The sequence below is a fragment of the Garra rufa genome, chromosome 5 (assembly GCF_049309525.1).
Source record: "Garra rufa chromosome 5, GarRuf1.0, whole genome shotgun sequence".
Taxonomy (NCBI): domain Eukaryota; kingdom Metazoa; phylum Chordata; class Actinopteri; order Cypriniformes; family Cyprinidae; genus Garra; species Garra rufa.
This window is the reverse complement of record NC_133365.1, coordinates 36,947,696-36,965,348: the sequence shown is the minus strand read 5'-3', so window position 1 is coordinate 36,965,348 and position 17,653 is coordinate 36,947,696. Positions and strand designations below refer to the sequence as shown.

Sequence of the window (17,653 nt, the reverse complement as noted above, 5' to 3'; positions counted from 1 at the left end):
AATCTGAGAGCATTTCTAGTTATTGCAAAATGCTTCCTACTGTTCCTTTATCTCTTTATTACTTTTTTCCTCCACCTGTATCTGGCTGCAGCCATCAGCTAATATGAGAGTTTTAGGCCCATCACTTGTTCACTTATCATCCGGAATGCACATGGTATGGTGAAGGTTGTGTAAATGTATTTTATTTTTTTGTGCTTTGCAGTGAATTGTCATTTAAATGCATTTATTTTTATATTTCGGCGCATGAAAGTCATATGAAGGTTTTTATCTGTTGCTCTAAAACCCCTGCAGTCTGTTTATAAGCCGTTCTGGGAGTGAATTGCAGCTCCAATAGAGGCATGTCGTGTCCTCATGCTGGTTCGGTGTTTTAATATGTGTGACGCATGCTGAAATAATTAAAGTGACAGAAACAACGTGTCTTCATGAATTATTCATGTGACACATGTTTTCATGACAGCGCACTGTCTTTACCAAAAGTACGTCTAATAGCAGTGCAGTGGTTTTGACTTCTATCATTTTCAAATTCGTAGTGCTTACTGATGGAAGTGTATAATAAAGTGCTGAAATATAATAATGGTAAAAAATTTTTTTTTTCAGATGAAGTCAACAGAGGTGGATCAAGGCCTTTTTACAGACAGTTACTGCAAAGTGTGCAGCGCTCAGCTCATCTCAGAGTCACAGAGAGTGGCACATTATGAGGTGAGACCTGCTTTCTGTCTACATCCTGTCTGCTTGTACGTACAAATCTCTCTTTGTCCTTTTGTTCGTTTGATGTTAGTCATTTTAGATGTTGTTATTCAAAGTCTTCTTGTAGGGACAATCCCCCCAGAGCAATCAGAGGTTAAGTGCCTTTAAGGACACAGTGACAACTAGTGAATATAGCAATACATATAGCCACTAGCCTGCTTTCTGGACATGTTCTACGATTACTCATAAGAGGTTCTGTGTGCATGTCCTCTCATCTGTGTTGTGAGGAATAGCAGCTTCGCTGTATTACAGAGTGTTTCCTTGTGGTCACTGAACAGTGAGTTATATGGCCACTCGTCAACAGAGCTGTAACCTGAACAGGCCCAGATGGGAGCATAATGTATTTGCCCAGACAGGCATGGAGTACAAGGAGAAGATAGTGTGCTGGTCAGTGTAAAATATTAATTATGGGTTTGTTTTGTTTGTCATTGCAGAGTGTGTTATTAGCTTGATTGTCTCATGTGGACTGAGTGTGCAGGCCTATTGAGCCCCATTGTCCCTTGCCAATGCCCAATTCAACTTAGTAGACTGAAATATTGGCTGCTGGTCTCCAACAAATGACCACTTTATTTTCTCTGTCCATCTAATGATTTTGTTTACAAATGTCATGTGTGTGTGTGAATTGATTGAATTGAATTATATTTGATATAACTTCTGGAACTCAGGAACAGGAACTCAGTGTTTCAGTTAGGGATGCACCGGAATTTTGGCAACTGAAAATATGTAGCTGAAACAGTATTTTTTGGAGGGTATATTATTGATAGCAAAAAAGCAGCAACTGTTTCTGTGTTTTGATTCTTGGCATACTGAAAACTTGGATAAGCTACAACAGGTAAAAATGTCAGCAGTGTGGATGCATTTTAAAAAAAATATTGTGACCAAAAGTGAGGTAGCAAAGAGTGGCAAAATGGCAAGTTTTCAAAAGTAAAGACGACATCGGATGCCTATTTTCCACAAGTTTGTATGATTCTATAGCGTCTTCAAAACTTTTTGAATCTGAAGATTAGGGTAAATTGGATTTATTTTGTCTTCTAGAAAACATGTAAGTATCTTGTGTAGCTTCTAAGGGGCAGTACTAAATGAAAAAATATGATATTTAGGCAAAATGAGAAATTTACACCTCTTCATTCTGTTCGAAAGTTTACATCCCTGGCTCTTAATGCAAGGTGTTTCCTTCTGAAGCATCAGTGAGCATTTGAACCTTCTGTAATAGTTGCTTATGAGTCCCTCAGTTGTCCTCAGTGTGAAAAGATGGATAAATTACACAAAAATTCTGAAAAACCAAAGAATTAGTGGGACTTGAAGGATTTTCCTGAAGAACAACGGGACAAACAAGGGACTCATGAACAACTATCACAAAAAAAAAAAAAAACATACACATCTGTTGATAATTCCGGTAACAAAACAGTATTAAGAATCAAGTGTATATAAACCTTAAATTAAATTATTATTTTCTCTTGTGGACTGTGTAAACGTCTTTTATTTAAAATATCATATTCAGATCAGTACTAAATAAAAAAAATTGTATGATTTCTCTTATTTTGGTAAAATAATTAACATTTTGCAGATTCTGTACTGTATATGCAATCACTATGTAAAAATGAATTTTGCATCCGATATGCCCTTACTTTAATACTTTAATTTTGGTTTCTATGTTTCAGGTTTTTTTTTTTTTTAGAACATCACTAATTTAGTCTTTCCAATGAAAAAAGGCTATCTGTGGTGCATCTGAGGCTGCTGGGTATATTACTTAAAACTGCTAAAAAGCTCAAATCTTTTTGCTGATTTTTGCTTAAATTTTGCAAACCTCCACAGGCACTAAATGAAAAATGTTGTCATGCTCCTAATGTGGAAAGACATTCAGTGGGAACAGTAATTTTTTGTGGAGACCCAGATTTGTGGAGGAGAGTTTTTGTCTCTCTTGCTCTGTCTCAACTCAAAGTCTTTCGGATGCAAGCTGAAATATCCACAGACTGTTTATCAGAGAAATAATTAAAGATAAAAGCTCAGATTTCACTTTGGATTGATTCCTTTTCTTAAGCCAAACATCACTGTCTTAATTAAGCATTTTATTAGAGTCCTTACAAAGGCGTTGAAAAGTGTTATGGGATATGCAAAAGAAGTGAAGAATCACTGTTTATTTGCAGTCTAGCAAATGTCACCCATGTCGCTCAGTTTTTATAGTGGAAGCAAAAGGGAAAGTATGTTTAAAAAAACAGATTGTTTCATGACTTTCATAGATGAAGTATGGAGTAACAGCATGCTTATGAAATGGTAATCAATACAAATGAAAAAAAAAAACTCATTTTATTTACATGTTTCATTTACTAAGCTCTGTATTTGGAATCCAGTCTACTCAATCCTTTCTGTCATTCAAAAGAAACTTAGTGTGTTTTCTTGATCTAATGAGGGGCTTTGTCACAATATTGACACTCAGTTGAATTTAAAAACAAAATAATTTTGTGTTTGCAGTGAAATTGCCTTAAAGCTTGTTTTATTGGAAAGGGGTCTGAACTGTAGAGGCAGAGTAGAAACATCTACAGAGGCTTTAGCCCTCAGGTCATGGTTTTAGAAATTATGCTGAGGGCACAATTTTTCCTCTGCGATGAGCTTTTAATCCTCACTCCTGAAACATCAAAGAGTGAAAGAAAGAGCCAAAGACAGAAAGAGAGAGAGAGACAGACTGGAGGAGGGAGAGAAAATCCAGACATTTGAACTAAACAGTTTAACAGCAGCTGTATTAAAAGGGACATTAATAATGCAGAAAGACAATCATGGACATGAATAGCACTTCCAGCATTGGGTTTCATTTTATAGTCCTCAAGGCACCTATCCAGGGTCTCTATTTTATGTGCTCAAGGTTATTCCATGTATTAATAAAGACTGTGAGACCACCACAAGTACAGGTGTGATAAATGTTATTAAGCACCAGCCAAACATCATCTTAATGTTAAATCCAAGAATCTTGTACAAAATGAGTTCAAGGGTTCTTTTAAATATCCAGTCACTCTGCACAGCATATTGCAGTGCTGCTACGTTTGCGAACACCATGCTTCAAGGTGACTTTTTTGTTTCCACATTTCTGTTACTGACATCAGGTATGCATTACCTAAAGCGAACAGAAGTTATCTGGTGTCCTTTAAGCAGTAAGCGAGGTCTGTGGCCAGTGTCTCCCATTGAGTGTAATTTCTCTGGAGCGCTATGCAATTTGATTTCTTTTTGTTGTCCCGCTCTCTTTCTGTCTGTTTGTGTGCCCTTGGCTTATTTGTTTCCTCCATGCAATTCCAATCAGAATTCTCTAATTTTACATATGTATGAGCGGCATACCGAAGAGAGGGAAGACTGCAGGCTTTTATTTACGCTTGGTCATGGTGATATTATCAGCGTTCAAGGACAAACCTCACTCTCATTGTCCTAGACCCTCCTCTACAATATTGAAATTGTCCATGTGAATCTGATTCACACTAAGGACTACAGAACAACAATCAAAGGTGAACTTTTCTTATGTCGTAACTATTCATGAGCATAAATGTACTTCCATAGGAATTAGTCACAACTGTGTATTGCTTGGAAGTTGATTTGATTTTTTCCCACAACCTGACACAAAACTAGACCAATGTGAATTGTCATGACAAAAGCTGTTTCTATAACCCTGTATTGCATCAGAAATGAGTGAATGCCAAATTTCTAAACAAAAAATCCTATAATTTGCAAAAAATAAAACGTTTTGTTGAGGTGGTTTTTGACTTGGGCAAAAAAGAGGAAACGCATTTGATGAATAAATTACTCCGTGCATCAAAAAAAGTCATGTGACTTTGCAAAGTCATAAATTGGGATGGCATGACCTGACTAACTAACTAGTGGACGGATTTTGTTGTTTGCTTGAGCAAAGTCTGTCATCAAAGTATTTCTGTGTAATTGCCAACAGTGTACGGGAAAGTTATTTTTAAAAGTAATGCATTACAATATTGAGTTACTTAGGGCTGGGCGATAATTCGATAACGATAATTATCACGATATAGTTTTTTTTTTCCGATAAAACGATAATGACAGTTCGATAAGTGCTCGAAAATGTTTATGCACTATGAGTAAGGCTGCGCAGGCATTTTGCAGCCTGCACTTCCGGATGCCACACGCAGTATTTAGTTTACAGCTACATGGCTCTAGTGCAACCATTTCACTCGCATTTTATATTATAAAAATATTTAGGAGCACCATGTGCGACTGACCCGATCAGCATATTTGTGTTTGCGCTCAGCGGAGATTTAAAGGTTTCTACGTGTTTTTGCAACATTGAGTAATGTATCACAGACAGATCTCACGAATCCTTTCATAAAGTATAGAGAGAGTGTAAATAAGAGACTGATTGTGCATTAAAGAGAGCGTTGTTGTTTATAATATAGTTTTGTGATATCGCGAACTAAGATGAGTGACAGCTTTTAATAATTTTAGGGTGGTTTGTAAATGAGATATTGATATAATACAGCAGTTAAATAAACAAGAAGTTATTATTAAGTGACTTACATTGACTGACTACAACACTATTCCCGATTTTGCTTTATTTCGTCGTCAAAAGTAATCTGAAACAAGTCACAACTGCACGCATCTCCATTCAAACACAGCGGTGTTTCGTTAATGAATGAACGTGCGTTTTTAAACGAATCTAGTGCAATGATTCAATTTCACATTCATAAAGACAGTCACTCGCTTTGTTCCCGAATGAACCATCCGTTCAAACGAATCAAATGACTGATATGATTCAGTAATTAAATCAGTGTCTTGCCGCCACCTGCTGGCAGATCTGTTCAGTTATTTAAATCTTTAATATTTCTGTTTTCAAAAGTTTATATTATAGATTTTACATTAATCTCAACATGAATTTATGAGTTTGATTGCACTTACCTCTGAGCCTCATTAAACATATGAAAAGGTAAAAAACTAAATTCCCCTGTAAATCACTTTGAAGAGTCAAATATCACCTCGTAATAGGAAGGCTAATTTTTTTAATAAGAGTTTCGATTATTGTTTAGAATGTGCTCCTAAAATTTTGACTGCTCCCAAATTTAAGTTAGGAACACAAGTGCTCCTAGCAAGAAAAGTAAGTGTAGAGCCCTGAGCCATTTTTTTTTTTTTTATATATTGTCAGACAGCTAAAACATTTTACAAAATGTGTTAAATCAGCTGCACAAAGGGATTGGCATGCTGAAAAGATTTGTCTATTCTTATTTTTGTTGAATGATAAATATACTTAAAAATCACTTTAACTCTGCATTTACAGTCAGAGCCATGTTACAAGTGTTGTATCATTTTACAGTTCTTATTTTTTATAAAAACGTTTTATATATTCTACCTCAATTGATTATTGTTAGGAAAGTATTTGTCCTGTTCTGACAATAAACCATAAATAATAATTAACTGTCGAGAGTAAAAATCTGTCGTTAAAATTGATAGATATAATTATAAAGATTTGACTTTTATCGTGATAATTATCGATATCGACGTATATGAAAAAAAATTATTGTGATAATTTTTTTTGCCATATCGCCCAGCTCTAGAGTTACTCCTTAAAATGTAACTAATTATGTTACTTAGTTACGTTTTATGGAAAGTAATGCGTTATGTTACTTTTGTGTTACTTTTTAAATGTAGGAAGGTTTTGCTTGTTTGTTTTTAATATAAAAAGTTCTATTTTTGGCAAATGTAAAAGCCTTTTTTACACCAAAAGCCTCAGGCTTAGAGAAAAGTAAATTCACGTATGTATATTAGACCACAGAAGAAAAAAAAGTCAACTCTTTAGCAATTAAAAAAAAAGGAAAACAAATGTTAGATTATCTTGAGTAATTTTTGCTTATTAGTATGGATGAATTGGATCATCAAAGGTCGGCAGCAAAGACATCGATTAATGCAATTGGATTAAATACATAAAGGATATTTGTATTATTTAACATACTTAATTATTGCAGACTTGGGTTGAATTTCACTGATTCTATTCGTTTTGAGGAATACTGTATCTGTTTTCTAGTGAGCGAGATGAATTGATGCATGTTCACATTTATTCTAGAACTAAAGTAACATCTTACAATTTCTCTCAACATGGGGACAGGAGAGCTTTTAATCAATAAATGAGGGAAAAAAGTAACTGGCATTACTTATTTGAAAAAGATATTTTCTTGTCAATTAAAAAGTAATGCGTTACTTTGCTAGTTATTTGGAAAAAGTAATATTATTACGTAACTTGCGTTATTTGTAATGCATTACCCCCAACACTGATTGCCAATGACCACATTTATTGTGTTTCGTCTGCTCGCTCTGAGCCGCAAGTAATTAATTATAAATGAAAATTATTATATTCAGTGGCTTCTCCTACATTTCTTACTGATATTTAGTGCCAGTTTTTAGACAGTGATGATTTTGTTCGTTGGATGGATATGGTGCATATTCACAGAAAATTGGGAAGAATTTGTAAATCATTGGCTCCCATGTACGTTTCAGGTTTTTTGTGTGATCTTTAAAGGTAAATTTTGAATGTGTGTATATTCTATTAAAAAATGATGTCAGTAAGATTTTACGTTTGCATTAAGTTGATCAAAAGTGGCACATTTGTAATGTTACAAAAGAGTTCTACTTATTATGTAAGTGCTGTTCTTTTAAACATTCGATTCAGAATTCTGGAAAACACAAAATGGAACAAGCAAGAAAAATGTATCACTGTGTTCACAATAATATTGAATACTGAATACTTTAATGGCTGCCATCACAAGATTAAATTACATTTTAAAAATATTAAAACAGAAAACATTTATTTTAAATTATAATACATATTTATTAAATAATATTTTTAAATGTTTCAGTTTTAACTGTATTTTCAATTAAATGTAGACCTGGTCAGCATAAAGAAACATCATTTAAAAACATTAAGTTAAAACGTACATTTTGAGATGTCTTTATTACAGTGTAATTATACATTTAGGGTTACTTGCATTGTAATTTTGCATAATTAATTGTTATTATAATGTTAAGTACATGTAACGTGTTACAACACCTTAAAATAACATGTTATACCAAAAAATCTTACCAAAAACCTTTGAACAGTGCTATATGTAATATATTGTGAATACATAAGCCTGTACAAAAAGCCTGTACAGCCTGTATCCAAAAATGTGACTTGATGTTTTACAATGTAACTTTATTTCTTATTTTAAACTTTTTGTCATTTACATTCTGGTGGAAACCAGCTTTTACAATGTAGAGTAAGTGTGATCCAAAACAAACAAACAAACAAACAAACAAAAATTGGTCTAAATGGCCTAATGCTGTAGGATATAGGCTGTCTTACACATTTGAATCTTATATTGTGAGCTAAACTTGTCGCTGAGCTGTGAAAGGTCTGACTTTGATTCAGCATAGCTCTATTAAACACATCTACTCTGTTATTATCTAAGTGAGGATCAGTAATGTCTTTAAATATGGCTCTAAATTTGGCTTCCTCAATTAGCTCCGGTACAGTTGGCTAAATCAGGAGGTTCTTGTTGGCCTAACAGCCGTTCGAGACGTATAAAGAGAGGAAATCATTTCTCTGTAAGACGCTTCTTAAGATAGTGCTAATTAAAACAAGTTAGAACAAAATTGGGATGCATGAGGCTAACTAATCAACGTGATTCTCATCCCAGCGTCTCTTTCAAATGCAACAAAATTAGTTTTTCACATGAAAAAGGCTCTAGTAATTGTAATTCTTTAAAGTTAGGCATAACTTGTGGAGTAGCTCATATTGTACAGTTACAGTAATGAATCAATTGTCAGCTGATTGGACTTTTTTCTTTCTTTCATATTTAGAACAAAGGCAGTTATATAAAGGATGTCTGCCAAGCCAAACCTTGACAACTTGCTTTCTGGGATATACAAAACAGTCTAGATCATTTTATGCACTTTTCAGAGGTTATGCAGTTACATTGTTCACTCTTTTAATACTTATGTCTATTGTTATAACTGCATCCAGCTCTCGATTGCAATAAAGAGTATAATAACTTTTCTTGCACAAACTCCAGAAAGCACCATAAATGTTTTTTCTGTTGATTCATTGTCAGAGTGGTGACTTTACAGGTTTGTTTTTGTTCCTAAACAATTCCTAAACAGTTAACACCGTATTGAAGCCCACAAAGCATAAGACATCCATTGGAGAAAGCATTTGTTGGCTTCAAATCGTGTTGCAGTGGATTTTTATGCTTTGGGGATCTTACAGATTATCTGGTGAAACTGAAGCCGTAGCGTAATTCTTCATTGTCTCTGCTGATATTTTCTTTAGCTCTTAGAAGTGGGGAGGAGCGGCAAACAAATTGGAAGAAGATGGTGTTAATGGACAGAACAAAGGCTTGTGAAGCTCTGATGAAATATGGATGAGGGCCTGTCAGCGAAAAACATGAAAACATATCATGTGAAGAGTCCTTGGGACCAACTGAAAGTGTTTCATACCCAAGCCAAAGACTGATTGCTAATGAACTCACTTTTCCACACTTTGATCCCCATTTAGATTCAGCATGCACCACATTTTCAAAATGTCAAGTCACGTCTTTCTGTTTGATGCTCAGGATTTTTACTAGCAGTAAAGAAGTATTTGATTTGTCCTGTATTCATGCTAAAGACATTTTGTCTGTTGACTATTTCAAGGCAGTTTTTTTCAGCAGTAATTTTATGCTTTTAATAATAACAAAATTCATGTTTTTAAATCTTTTGCTTAAAGGCACTCGTGTTAAAAAATGTCTCAAGGTTTGTTTGAAATGTTTCACAAAACAATGCGATAGAAAGAATTCGGAATTCTAATAGCCTGTCCTAGTTTTCTTTCCTGTTGTAATCTACAGAGGTGCTATGATATTGTCTACAAATCTTTCGTCAGCAGTAAATGCAATTGTACAAGGAGGTTTTGGCGTGATTCTGAAATCCCACTCAGTTTTCTGGCATACTGTGATAGTCTTCCTGCTTCCAAAACTGGGTCTGAACATGACTAAGCAACCCAGAGGCCAAACAGTGAGGATGCCTATAGTGGCTTGGAATAGAATATGCAGTGGATCTGTGGCATGTTGATAACCCAGTTTATTTGATGCAGATGACTAATTAAAATTTATAGCTGGAAATGTATTTTTCAGCACCATCTGTTGGATTTTTGCACATTTACACATCTTGTTAGAAGTGCAACTGGAAAATGGTGTAAATTAATTGGCATTTTTATTTAGGTTAGATACTGCAGTCAAAAACGCTGTTTTTTTTCATGCACCTGTCAAATTTGAGATTTAAGATGTTTTTTTCAGACTAGTGGAAAGAAAACACCCCAAAGACACTGTCAAGTGTTTCTTTTATATCACTTTATCTATTTGTGTCAATAGATTTCAATTACAATACATATTTTAAAGGCCGTTTTCTCAAAATGAGTTTTTTCTCATACACTGAGCCATAAATCTGCACTTCAGTAGCACAGCAAACTTTACATTTTTATTCTTGTCTATATCCTGAAGGTTTTTACAGAGGGATTTGTTCATATACAATTAGCTTGATTTTAGAACATTTTATTAACATTTTACTCCCCCAAAAATGGTTAAAAAATACATGGGTTTCTGTCTGTTCAGTTTTTTTTTCTGAATTATGGAGTAACAAAAGTAGATGCCCATTAAAAAAAAAAACATTTGATTTTAATATGTCAAAAAAATTTAACAATTTCGAAACTGACTTGATCCAGTGTTTAGATTTTTGTACTAGAAATGTATGCAAATTAGTGAATATATCATTTGCATATTTAAACCTAACATTTTAGAAAACTTGAAATACAAAAAATGTTTGCAATTATCAATGTAGTCAATCATCTGGGTAAGTAAGGTGATAACTATTTAGTTCATTTTCTACCCTGTTCACCTGCAATGTCTCTTAAGTGGCTGATTTTTTTTTTCTTAAACTGTATTTCATAGTAATTTGCATAATCATTATCCAACTGGTTAGTTCTAGCATTCAAATCTCTATACTAAACTAGCTAGCCATGCAGTAAACCAGTACCAACAAACCCTAGATCAACATATTAGCAGCTCGCAGCCTGAGCAGGATTTAATGTTGAATAAATTAGGCTTTTCCTCATAAACCATTTTTCCTTTGAATTATGTTGTCAGATTGAAAAGCTTTGAGACAAAATTTAACTCTATGCTTGTGTGCCATTGGGATTCCTTTAAAATGTGTCTCAGCAAGTGGACTGTCTTTGTGCCACTAAATAGTTTTTGACTGGTTTTAATTTGTGCATCCCTGTGGCACACATGCTGTTGTTCTCTCTAAAGGTGGCAGAGTCAGCTTTTTCCTTGATGAATCCATTAAAAAGCCCTTCAGGAAAAAGAACATATTCTTCTACAATTACACTACTTATTTAAAAAGGTAAATGAGCAAGAAGGGTATACATTATATATCAGAAACTTCAGCATCAACTACATATGTTTGAGCAAAGATAAAACAATGTTGTAGGTAAAATTGGGTCTGTTTCAAGTGAATAAAATCCTGCCCTCAGTATTGACGGGGTCATCTACTCTTTAACTCACTTTTGATATGAAAACATAAAGTAAACCCTGAAGGAGACATGTCTCAGCAGACAGTCCTTTACCAGTGGAGTGTGGGTCCTTTTACAGTAATGAGTCTTGAAAGCTTTCTCTATTTGCCAGTTATTTTCCCCCTGTGCTTACCCATGAGTAGAGCTTGATGTTTTCCTCTGGCCAAATGATAGTGGGGTTTGGAACATCATGTGCTTTTTGTGCTTGGAGCTAAATTGTGGCCCTCTAAGTCTATTGCTGTGACAGTTCAACCCCAGTCTGAGTTTACTTCACCCTTTGAGACTGGTTTTGTCTACCTCCATGTAATTACCATACCCAAGACTCCTGTAAGAACTGAAGTCAAGAGTACTTCAATGGTAAACATTGGGTCAGTTTAGTAGACAAATGTCATTTCTTCAAAAACAAGCCCACTGTTTGTTGCTGAGGAGTGTGGCTGTGGAGTGTCTGTTTATTTATAATTCAACCAATTATTTTGTGATTACATCTGATGATTTCATTTGGGTTAATGCAGTTAAGTTTCTTATTTATATATTTATGGAAATTTCATTGATTGCATCTGACTATTACACTGGCAGGCCAGAATGGATGTAGAAAATGTGCATATTTATTGCATGCTGGTGTTATAGGAAACTGAGAAATTATGGATTGAATTGTTGCTGAAGAGGTTGAAGAGAAATATTTTTGTATTCGCACAAACTTCAGGTGCTGAAGCAGCATCATTCTCGATAAATCTTGAGTTCCATCTGTCCCTTTCGATCTCTCTCTGTCTCATTTCATATTTACTCTCTTGAGGGGAGAAAGAGGAGGACGAGGCTAATAAGATTCTCTCAGGCAATCTTCAAACACAAGGTGACAGATCATATTTTTGAACCACATTCATCTGTAGTCAGTCAGGTCTGTTTCATCCAGGTCCATGTGTCATTTTTTTGAGAGTCCAAGAAAAGCAGACAGAAAATCTTTTTCTTCATCAAGAGGAAATGAGTGGCTTTCAATGCAGATTATTCCAGTGCCACTCTCTGTCCTTCATTTCCACACTTTGCCTATTTCCTTTGTGTTGAGGATGAAGTTCAATTACCCCCTTGTCAAACAACATCATTTTCAGGTAAACTGAGCAGTGAATTGATTTGGCCCACTCTCTGAAAGCTGTGCCGTCAAACTAAAATAATTGATGGGTTTGTGATTTGTGGCTCCACACTCACTTAACGCCAACCACAGTAATTATTTATTGGCCTGTGCATGAGATGAGCACTGCCGTTCACTTCTCACTCAGTTCCTCATCTTTCTTTAGTAATTTTTGAATACTTTTTCTTCACAATTAATATATTTTGTAGCCTGTCCCATGAAAGTAAACCTAAATAGACAAATCATAAAAACGTATAAGGGTAATAAAAGGTACAGATCTTTCATTTTGATTTATCACAGCCATCTTATTCTCTTATAATACTCTTATTGCAGAACAATGTAATTGTGCTCAAGAATAATAAACACATATTTAAAGCGGACATCAGATGCCCATTTTCCACTAGTTGATATTAATCTGTAGGGTCTTCATAAAAAGTCTGCAACACACTGTTTAAAATTCCTCAATGGTCGTGTAAAACAACAACCTATTTACCTTGTCAAAAACAGCTCTGTTCACAGCGACCTGTTTCAGTGTATGCCTCTTTAAATGATAATGAGCTGACCCTACCCCTCTCTTCAGTTTATTTTGTATTTGGTGGCAAAACTAATCAACTGAATCCTCAGTGGCTCTGATGTCGGGAGAAAATGAAGCCTCTGCTAAAATAGAAAATATAGTAAAATAAAGAAATATGCAAATACAGGACAATCTGTCAGCTATTGTGGGCAGGGCCTGAGCAGTATGACATCATACTTCTCTGAAAATTAAAACAGCTTGATAATTGAGACTGTTTAGGTTTTTTGGGATTTAAAAAAAAGGAGTGAATGGATTTTTATCACTGTAGGGTGGTTGTGTTCACACACTGCTAAGACACATTTATATGCAAACGGCATGTAAAAGTGAGTTTTGTATCCGATGTCCCTTTTAAATAATATTTTTTCCCTCCCCATTTGTCTTTTTCAGAGCCGGAAACATGCAAATAAAGTGCGTCTGTATTACATGTTGCATCCAGTAGATGGGGGATGTCCAGCTAAAAAGCTTAGAACAGATGACGTGAGTATCTTATGTCTTTATTTTTCTTTTTTCAGGGTTCAGGGTGGTTAACCTTTTTTCTTTTAATGAGTTCTAATGTTAATGTTGCTCTCCACAGCCAACTTTTTTATTATTATTTTTTTTTTTTTTACAATAATCTGCTTCATGAACTCAAACCATTAAAATGCACTTCATTTTATGCTTTCTTATATGCAAACATTTAATTTAATAGACTGAACTTGTGTGGGTATGATGCAAATTAATTTTGAAATCCAAGTAAATAAATTTTCATTACAAAGAAGCAACATTCATTCATGGACTGCAGTTTGGCTATTGTTAATGCATCACATTTCCTGCCATGGAATGTTATATGTGACCCTGGACCACAAAATCAGTCATAAGTAGCATGAGTATATTTGTAGCAATAGCCAACAGTACTGTCACACATAGACGAAGACAGAGACGGAGGTAAGTATAATATAAAAATGGTAAGTTTATTTGAACAGCAGGTAAGTAGCAAACAGCAATATGGTTGGTTGTAACGAAGGGTAATCTTATCTGAACAGTCCTTGTGCACAGGTAGCAATGTCCGTGGAAACAGATGGGAGAAACAGAGTCCATAGAGATTGAGGAGAACCAGCAGAAACGGGGAGTGCGATCTGTAGACCAGACGATGGGTGAGTGAGCGGACTGGTATATATAGGGTGTGGTAAGTGAAGTCAGGTGAGTAATCAGAAGTCAGGTGATCCGGAACGAGTGGGTGGTTCTTCAGAGGGTGTGTCCTGTGTAGGTGACTGGGGTGATACTCTGACATTACCCCCTCCTCCAGGGGCGGCTCCCGACGCCCTACTCCGACGTCGAGGGCGACCACGACCGCGAGGGGCAGAACAATCCGGGTGTCTCCGATGAAAGTCAGATAGGAGTTGGGGATCTAGGACATCGTCTCTGGCCACCCATGATCGTTCTTCCGGTCCATACCCCTCCCAGTCGATCAGATATTCCAGGTGTCCACCTCGACGTCGGGAATCCAGGATCTCACGCACAGAGTAGACAGAGGGTTGATCCAGGATCTCCGGAGGAGGAGGTTCAGCTTCAGCTCCGGTGGACTCTGTGGCAGAGGGGAAAAAGGGTTTTAGAAGGGACACGTGAAAAGTGGGATGAATTCTGTACCTGGGTGGGAGCTGAAGCTGATATTTCACTTCGTTGATCTGCCTCAGGATCTCGAATGGACCAATGTAGCAGTGACTCAGCTTACGACAAGGTAGCCTTAGCCGGATGTCCTTCGTGGAGAGCCAGACCTTATCTCCAGGTTGGTACGATGGAGTCGCTCTCCTACGAGCATCAGCAAAGTCCTTGTGTCGTCTGATGGCTCTTTGGATGTGACGGTGAGCTGAGTCCCACACTCTCTCGCTTTCTCGAAACCAGTAGTCGACAGCTGGAACGTTCGTGGGTTCCTCCGTCCAGGGAAACAGCGGAGGCTGAAAACAGAGTACGCATTGGAAAGGTGTTAAGCCGGTAGTGTCCTGGCGCAGGGAGTTCTGTGCGTACTCGGCCCACGGGAGGAACCTGCTCCAGCTGTGTTGGTCCTCAGAACAGTATGCCCGGAGGTAGCGTCCAAGCTCCTGGATCTTCCTCTCAGTCTGGCCGTTGGTTTGCAGGTGGTACTCTGAGGAGAGATTAACAGAGATTCCGAGTGATTTGAAAAAAGCTTTCCAGACATGTGAAATGAATTGCGGCCCCCGGTCTGACACGATCTCTTCGGGGGGATCAAAGTGACGGAACACTTGCTGGAAGAGGAGCTCAGCGGTCTCCATGGCCGTGGGGAGACCTGGCAGAGGTAGTAGTTTGCAGGCCTTGGAGAATCTGTCCACAATGACTAGCACGCAGGTGTTGCCCTCTGAATTCAGGAGATCCGTCACGAAGTCAACCCCGAGGTGGGACCAGGGCCGCTGTGGAACGGGGAGTGGTACCAGTTTTCCTGTAGGCAGATGACGAGGAGTGTTAGTAGTGGCACAGACTAAGCAGCTTTGGACGTACCTGTTGACATCTCGGGTCATACTGGACCACCAGTATCAAGGTTGGAGAAGCGAGAGGGTCCTTCTGCTACCTGGGTGTCCAGAGCCCGGAGATTGATGGACAGTGTCCAAAAGGTGTTGACGTTGGGAGCTAGGGACGTAGATCTTTCCCTCCGGACACTCCGGCGGAGCAGGCTCTTGGAGGGTGGCCTCTTGGATCCAGGTGTCAATATCCCACTGGATGGGGCTAACAATCAGTTTGGATGGTATGATGGGCTCTGGTTCGGTGGAGGAGTCACTGGAGAATTGACGGGATAGCGCATCAGCTGATATGTTCTTCGATTCGGGACGGTAGGTAATCTTGAACTGGAACCGGGTGAAGAACAGAGCCCATCTGGCTTGTCTCGGATTGAGACGTTTGGCTTCTCTGAGGTACTGAAGGTTCTTGTGGTCGGTGATGATCAGAAATGGATGTTTAGCCCCTTTCAGCCAATGACGCCACTCCTCCAAGGCGAGCTTGATGGCCAAGGGCTCCCGGTTACCTACGTCATAATTCTGCTCCGCCAGAGATAGTTTTTTGGAAAAGTAGGCACAGGGATGGAGGAGAGTGGAGTCACCAGTCGTTTGCAATAGCACTGCTCCGACGCCAATGGTAGTTGCATCAACCTCAACTACGAATGGAAGATCAGGATCCGGATGAAGTAGGAGAGGAGCAGTGCTGAAGATCTTCTTCAGTTGTTGAAATGCTTCGTGGGCAGAGGTATTCCAGCCGAGATGTTTGGGTTGGCCTCGAAGGAGGGAGGTCAGTGGTGCGGTGATGGAACTGTAATCCTTGATGAATCGGCGGTAGAAGTTGGTAAATCCCAGAAACTTCTGCAGTTCTTTGATTGTGCTGGGTTGAGGCCAGTTCTGGATAGCGAGAACTTTGTTCTGATCCATCTGCACACCCTCGGGGCTGATGTTATAGCCCAGGAACTGCACCGCCGTCTTGTGGAACTCACACTTCTCCAGCTTCAGGAATAGGTGGTTTTGACGTAGGACTTGGAGGACCTGACGGACGTGATGGCGATGTTCGGCCTGGTTTCGGGAATAAATCAAAATATCATCAATATAGACAACAAATTGATGTAAAAATTCCCGGAACACCTTGTTCATAAACGTTTGGAAGACTGAGGGACTGATGGACAAACCGTAGGGCATGACGAGATATTCATAGTGGCCATTGGGTGTTATAAAGGCCATCTTCCACTCGTCTCCCTCACAAATACGAACGAGGTTGTAAGCACTCCGCAGGTCCAGCTTGGAGAAGATGCGAGCTCCACGGAGTTCCTCGAGGGTGGCAGGGACGAGTGGAAGTGGGTAAGGCTGTTGAATTATTTGAGAGTTGAGCTGACGGTAATCAGTGCAGGGACGGAGACCTCCATCCTTCTCACCCACGAAGAAGAAGCTGGAAGCGGCTGGTGAGGTAGATGGTCGAATGAATCCCTGGGCGAGAGCCTCTTGTATGTACTCCTCCAACGCCTGGCGTTCCGGGTTGGACAGTGGATATACCCGTCCCTTTGGTAGTTGAGCCCCAGGTAGCAGATCGATAGCGCAGTCCCATGGCCGATGTGGAGGAAGGTGGGTGGCAGCTTGCTTACTGAATACATCCTCGAAGTCAATGTACTCCGCTGGGATTTCGATCGATGAAGTGATGTCAGGACTCTCAATTCTGGTTGATACTAGGGACAGAGGTAGATGGTACTTTGGATGACATACAGTTCTTAAAACAATGCTTACTCCAGCTGATGATGTCACATGGATCCCAGCGGAGTTCAGGATGGTGGAAATGAAGCCAGGGACGTCCGAGAATGATATCGACGGTGGAATTCTCCAGTACCAGAAGTTTAATCCTTTCCTTGTGAAACAGACCAATTTGAAGGGTGATAACCGGTGAAGAGTAACGAATCCGCCCACGTCCCAGTGGTTTTCCCTGAATAGTCCGTACAGCATATTCTGGATGGTGACGTTGGCGAAGTAACTGCAGGCGATCTCATTCCAGCCACTAGCCGCCGCCAGTGTGCGGAAGTGGAGTGTGTATTCCTGCACCGAAGAAGATCCTTGTTGTAACCGGAACAGTTGATCAGAAACGGTGAGTACGCTGGTTGTTGTGCTGAATGCTTCAG

The 17,653-nt window shown here is 38.3% G+C and overlaps 1 protein-coding gene across 1 annotated transcript in view; it reads left to right on the top strand.

The window, feature by feature from the left end:
* zmat4a (zinc finger, matrin-type 4a) overlaps nucleotides 1-17,653 on the top strand; it is a 178,899-nt gene that overhangs the window by 25,734 nt on the left and 135,512 nt on the right. The window contains exons 2-3 of the mRNA XM_073840069.1: nucleotides 598-699; nucleotides 13,405-13,494. Coding sequence (XP_073696170.1) covers nucleotides 598-699; nucleotides 13,405-13,494 — 192 coding nt within the window. The remainder of the gene's footprint in view (nucleotides 1-597; nucleotides 700-13,404; nucleotides 13,495-17,653) is intronic.